This window comes from Dendrobium catenatum, unplaced genomic scaffold, assembly GCF_001605985.2.
Source record: "Dendrobium catenatum unplaced genomic scaffold, ASM160598v2 fragScaff_scaffold_853, whole genome shotgun sequence".
NCBI classification, from domain to species: domain Eukaryota; kingdom Viridiplantae; phylum Streptophyta; class Magnoliopsida; order Asparagales; family Orchidaceae; genus Dendrobium; species Dendrobium catenatum.
Window position 1 is genome coordinate 6,440,975 of NW_021319315.1, and position 6,935 is coordinate 6,447,909.

Below are 6,935 nucleotides of genomic sequence, written 5' to 3' on the forward strand. Positions count from 1 at the left end.
TTTGGCAGCACTGGCGACTAGGCGAATATCCTAGGCCTGCAAATCATTGCTCAGCTCACAATTTTTTTGATCTGGAATCTTTATTTTAGTCTATAATTTTTTTATAATCTGCATAGGAATAGAAAGACACAAAGCATATGCGTAAACAGTAAAACAGACTCAAAATATAGAGCAGCCTGCAACAGATATGTGAGCCAGCCCACCTAATAATGTCTTAAGGATGGCTATCAGTCTGTTGCTTGAAGGGGGAAAAAACCTGTAAAAACCATCATTTATACTAAAACAGTTAAGGACTTTTCTACGAGAGAAAGAGGACAAAAAGACGAACACAAAAAGGAACTGGATATGAACTGAATCCTTATATTACTTGTGTGAGTTGCTAAATATCATGGCATCAGAACAATCTTTACAGGGTCTGTATTCCTAAATACAAGCTATAAACTTTTTACAGGCAATTGTATGACTATTCCTACAGGCACCTTCTTTCTTCTCTATCATTAAAAAAATAAAAATATTTTACTTACAGTATCCATTTCAAATGATTTTACTAATGAACAATGATAGAACCCATTGTATATGCTACTACTACAAGAAATAAGAGCCCAAACTCCATCATTCTCACAAATGAACCCTTCTCTACATTAGCCATTCCATCTTCTACCTTCACCAATGGCAGAACTGGCTCATCTACTTCATCCATAACAACCAATGATGTGCAGTCCTCCTGGCCTTCACCTTCCCCCTTCATCAATGGCTGAACCGGCGGAGCCATCATATCATCAATACCAACAACCAAACTCTGCTCTTCATTCAATTCTTCAACCTGGCCCAAAGAACAAATTGTTTCATTTGTTGCATCAGGAACTACCAAGGTTGTGCTAATCTCTTCCACATTTACTGCATTTGGATTCTCCAAATTAGTTTCAAGAGAGACAGAAACCGCTGAACTCGATCCACTTTCACTAATAAAACTACTCAACAATGATTGCCTCTCGTCCTCCCCACTTGGCCTTCTGAAAAGGCTATCATCTTCAACATCGTAGAAGTTCCCTGTGCGCACTTCCTGAGCCAAAGCACAGCTCCAGCAGAACATCCACTTGAAGTAATCGGTTAAAGAAGCAGATCCACAGCAGAATCTATCTTCTGGTAGCTTAAATCTCTTCCTCATCTGAATTCTCCAAAAACCCCCATAAATCAATCCAAACACACACAACACTATCCCTGAAATCCCCAACACATCCCCAATAACATAATCATGAACCTTCAGAGCTGAAATATTGAATATCCAGAAGGGAGCTAAGCATAGCAGAAGGAAAGTGACAATGTGGACATACATGTTTCCAAATCCAAGCCTCTCCATATTCCATCCAAAAACACAGCAAGTGCAACAACATGAGAGATACGCCACTGGCACGTCATCGAAGCAATCAAATAGCCCGCCGATCCATTCTGGCTCGCTCACGAGGACTCGTTGGCCATTAAGCTTCAGCCCGGCCTTACCATTCATCGAACCCTGCAATTCTCCGTTAAATTCGGATTCAAACTCCCTTCCGAGAGGGCTGTAAATAGCGTAAGCGCCAGCGCAAACCGGCGAAGCAACACCCAAAGCAATGAATGAGTATTCAAGGATCTCAGGCCTGTCAAAGTTAGTGAAACCCCAATAGACAGCACAAAGAGCATACTGAGCTATGCAAGTGATGTGGAGGAGGATGATAACGACCATCATGTGAGCCCATTCATTCGGACGGTGAGCTCCATTTTTGCAGTACATCTTTCTGAGATCAATGATGTCTTCGGATCTCCATCGACATAGCATGAACAAGTGATGGAAGATGACAGGGTGCTGGTATATGCTCATGAGAGTGAAGAGAGCGTTGAGTATTTGGTTGTTGATTTCAATCCACCGATTTCGCAGAGCTTTCGTTGGAAAGGCTTCATTGAGCAGACCAAGCATGAGCAAACCAAGCATGACGCCGGAGACCGCGACGCAGATCAACCAGAATAGGAGAGCAATGTTCATAGGATGAGAGAGCCATTCCTTGCAGATGGTTAGTAGGGATAAAAAGTTGATTTTTCTGATAAAGTGAATATGAAAACGGCGGCGGACTCCGGCAGGAGAAGGGACTCCAAGGGAGATTTCTTCTCTGCGGTGAACAGTTCGACGAAAGAATGCGAGGGGCGATGAGAATCGAATGTTCTTAATCCAATCTAAAGATGGCCGAGCTCTCAGAAAATCAAAAAACCTTCTTTTCCTTTGGCTTCTCTGATGCTCTAATAATCTTTCATGAAGAGATGGGATTTCAATCCGACACTCCTTAAGTCTCGGGATTATGGGCGCCGAGTTTGATTCAATTTTCTGGTTGATTTCTTCAGTAATTTGTTCTTGCCTATTTGAATCCATTCAACCAACTCAGTGGATCTAACTGTTCATCATCAAGAAAAAAAACTATTTCAGATACAGAACAAAAGATGAACCAAGATCACACTTTTACACAAATCCTGAGAAAAGAGATAACAAAGCAGCACAATTTGATTACCTGCAGGATGGGAAGCAGCGAGGAGAGGAGAAGCTCAGGTTTGAAGAAACCAAAAAGAGCAAGCTTCAATTGAGCTTCTCCTGATTTCCTCCCAACCCAATGTTATCGTATAAGAAAAAAAAATGTCAAAAAGTCTGCTACTTCTTATACGAAGTCTCCTCTTCAGCAAATGGCGGATGGAATCGGTCCACTAACGATGCGTTCAAACAAGACGGTCAAAGAGGAAGAGATCGGCCACGCGCTCCAGCTGAGTAAATCGGAGCACGATAACTCGCACCCTGACCTTAGCCCGCACGGTACCTCTGAAGTCCCATCTTAACTAGTCAAACAAAGTAGTGGTAACAAATGCGTGGGTTTCAGACATGCTACTAATTTTTTTTATGTATTTTTATGTATAATATTTAAAATTTTATATTTATTTAAATAATATTTTAATCTTTAAATAATATCAAAGTTTATGCATAACAATATATATTTAATTTCTCATAAGTTTTCTTAATAGTATTTTTATATTGTTTTAAAATTAAAATATTATATAAATATGGGGCTTTATCCAATCATAAAATCTAGACTAAACAAATCTTGTATTTAGAGAGAGTTTTTTAACAAAATTAGAAAAAAAGCATATGTATAATATAAAACACAGATAAATAAAAAGTCTTTTTATTTATGATAAATAAAAAAATTCATGAATGTTGACATTAAAGAAACATGGTGTTATCATCTTCATGAAAAGATGATCAATTGAATGACTGAGCGACAATTGATGTCGATCAATGATGGTCATTTGACAGTGGTTGTAGTTAAATGACAGTAAGTGTCAAAGGACGGAAAACATAAGATGATGAGTCTTACACGAAGTTGGTTGCGAGCATTAAGTAGAGGTGATGGCTAATTTTAAGCATAGATTTATAGTGATACGGAGTGATAGACAACATTGGACATCATATATGATAGATCACTTAAAATGAAAGAATTTAAATGACAAATAGGGCACGGTTAATAGGAGTTGCTAAAGAGATGATGACTATCAGAATAATAAAGCGTTCATTTAAACTTCTAAAAGTAAATATAAATATAAAATTCTATGGCAATGATAATATTCAAAATTAAACATATATTTATAAAATTTAAAGGGTTATTGCAATCATTATAAATAATTATATCAAATAATTTATGATGCCCCTTACTAATAACAAAAAATGATTGAATGATCCTATCATTAGCCAATCCTAATCGAGCCACCCAAATGATGACCAAGCTAAGGGAATGATTGGTTATGGGTTGTGATAGTCTAGTAATGGTTTAATGAAGGCAATTAGTGCTGAAGCCTTCGATTGATGAATGTAATGTATATTGTTTAACCTTTGAATGCCAAGAGTGCAATGAAATTAATGGATAAAAAATCTAACTATTGAATCATAATGAATAATCCTTTGAAGCTCTAGGGATTAAAATCAAGAATGGTAGAGAACAAAATGATAAGGTTCATCTTCGTATTTAATAGACTCCTCTACTTGAGAGCAATATAATATTATTGAAGACATAAAATTTAGTGCCACCAAAAGTGGCAATATAATGCCATCTTTTTTAAACGTAGTAGTCATCTGCCTTAAAAGCAATCCAAGGCTACAAATGGCTCGCAAAGTGCTCTCCTATAGAGGTATTTTTTTTTTTTTGGAAAGTTTAGTTTTATACAACAACAACATAATAATAATAATAATGTCTAAATCATGATATGTTTTATGCGGTAGATTATCAGTGAAAACGTGTTGTTTTAGTTATGTTTGTGCAAGAAAAAATATAAGAAATGAGCAAAATTTTTAAGTATGGTACATCGCTTCGGTATCGAACACAATACTGTCGCGGTGCCATCTTTGACACTGCCGAAGCACCCAAATATGGACCTGGCGGTGCCCAGTCTCTGTTTGACAGAGTCGTAGCTTCGAAGAAGTTAGCGCCGCAAAGCTCAGTCGTTGTTTTATAGTGTTACAGTGTTAGAGGAATCATGGCCGCAAAGCTCAATCTTTGTCAACATAGCGCCGCACCACCAAATTCCAGTGTTGACAAGTTAAGGGGAGTGCCACGTGGATGCCGTAGTGCTCAACCGTCAGTAGCGTCACATCGCTACAGTTATAACTAGGGGTTTAACCGAGTCAAGCCAGATTGGACTCGACTCGTTAACATGATCGACGAGTTGAGTTCAAACATGATTTCTAGCTCGTCAGCTATCGAGCTCGAACAGACCTCCACTCGATACGTGAGCTCGTCGAGAAGCTCGCGGATGTAACCTTCTATTGCCTGTAGGAACACAAAATCTCAGGCTTGGGCAAGTAGGAAACAAAGTTTGGGCGGAGTGTGATGAACTCGGAACAGAGTGGACGTGACAACGAAGCTCTGGACAAAGCGGTGGTCTAAAACAGAGCTCGAGTCGGAGCTCTGAACGAACCTCGGGACAGAGCAGTCGTCTTAAACGGAGCTTTAGACGAAGCTCGATACGGAGCTCGACGTGAGATGAGCCGAGCTAGAGCTCGACTCGATGTTGAACTCGAGCTCGATATTTAATTTTTGAGCTTGACTCAAACACCCCCTAACTCGAGCTCGACTCGACTCGTTTGCACCTCTAGTATAATCGTTCAAGCCACAATACCAACGAAGCGAGGGTCGATTCATTAAATAGCGGGTACATTTTAGCAAGCACCAAAGTGAAGAAAACCATTCAGCGCTGCAACGTTAGTTCATTTTATAAGCACCGCGGCGCCAGAATCCATTTTTTATATTTTTCTATAAATAGTATGTTTGTAATGTTAGTCATAGAATGAACAATATTGAATTATGATGTTTTAAAAAATTTATATAAAATTAATTATTTATATATTACACTACTTTTAAAATATATATTTATAATTTTTGAATGACATCTAATTAAAACTATGATCAGAACATTCTCGTAAATTTTTTTTCTTCGCTCTGCAATCCTTGACGCATCTAATGTCTACCATGGTCGAAAATCTGTGGGACCCACAACTATTAAATGAGCCAACAAGGTAGGCCTACAATTGATTGTGCTGATGTAGTGAGGAAAGGGAAGGGCAACAGCTTAGAGGTGGAAATAGCTAGTAGCCATTTTTGACCTAGTAATCAAACTGCCTTTGCTTTCAGTTGAATTTGCAACTCGACTGAGACTGTTAGAAATTTAGCTATATATATTTTTATTTGGGACAGTTTTTTTTTTTACTTGGGACAGCACAAAAATTTCTATTACAATAAACTTTTTTTCTAAAAAATTACTTTAAAAAATAATTAAAAAATTTTCCAAATAAAACCTTAATTTCAACTTTAAATATATTTAAATAGTTTACATAGCTTACACGTTTAGTAGGGTTATGAATTATTTTAAGTATGAGTTATGAATTATTTTAAGTATGGATTGTCACCATTCTTCTTGAGACTTGAACCATATATATAATTAATTAAAAAAATAATTTTATTATGATGAATATATGATAGTGCGACGAATTTAAATATATAAAATGTGGAGGTTTATCTTCAAAGATTAGAGTTCAGACACATAATGATATAAAATAACATATTACAAAATTGACCCTCTAATATTTTTAAATTATCCTTTTGACTATCATCCCATATCGCCCGAAGAGCTCATGAAATTCGATGGACTCAAAGCACACTAATTGAAAATAAATTTGAAAATTCTAATAAGCTGAGCTCGAACCTCAAACACTCACCCTCTCGAGAATTTTTGTTTTTAATTTAAAGAAATTATAAAAGATTTGAAATAGAATACATATGCTTTGCGAAAATATATGAAGCATTACACATTATATCATGTAAGATGAACATATTGTTGCAAAGATACTGATTTACAAACTTACCACAAAATTTTCTGAAATTATATCCACTTATAATGGAACAATTATTAGGTCAGGTGACCCGACGTAACTCTACGTTCATACGCCAATAATATTTCGCCACGTCTTCTTACTTTTTACCACGCAGCCCGACGACCCGACCCGAACCTGAACCCGAAATTGCTATGTTCGTGTATTGCTCGATATTGTTTGGCAAAAACGAGAAATACCGCTCTGTGAAGATCAATACCGAGAAAAACTCGGTATTGCTCGGTATTGGTATTGGTATTCACAGAATGATATTTCTCATTATTGCAGAGCAAAATTGAGCAATACCGAGCAATACGCGAACATAACAATCCCGGGTCCGTTCCGGGTTGGGTTGTCGGGCCGCGCGGTAAAGAGTAAGAACACGTGGCACTATTTTACTGGCGTCCGAACGTAGATATACGCTAGGTGACCGGACTAAATAAAAGTTTCTTGTAATGTGAATGTTGATGCACAGCTTTGACGCTTTTTTCAGCACCGC

The 6,935-nt window shown here is 37.4% G+C and overlaps 1 protein-coding gene across 1 annotated transcript; it reads right to left on the reverse strand.

The window, feature by feature from the left end:
• Positions 1-340: 340 nt before the first annotated feature.
• On the reverse strand, positions 341-2,693 carry LOC110107439. The gene is made up of 2 exons (XM_020837704.2): positions 2,538-2,693; positions 341-2,423 (listed from the first exon to the last, which is right to left on the reverse strand). The coding sequence occupies exon 2, from the start codon at positions 2,399-2,401 to the stop codon at positions 548-550; it is 1,854 nt and encodes a 617-aa protein (XP_020693363.1). The 5' UTR covers positions 2,402-2,423; positions 2,538-2,693; the 3' UTR covers positions 341-547.
• Between the last annotated feature and the right edge of the window lie 4,242 nt (positions 2,694-6,935).

Coding starts and splice junctions, on each gene's coding strand:
- LOC110107439 (XM_020837704.2), bottom strand. CDS start 2,401: ATGGATTCAAATAGGCAAGAACAAATTACTGAAGAAATCAACCAGAAA.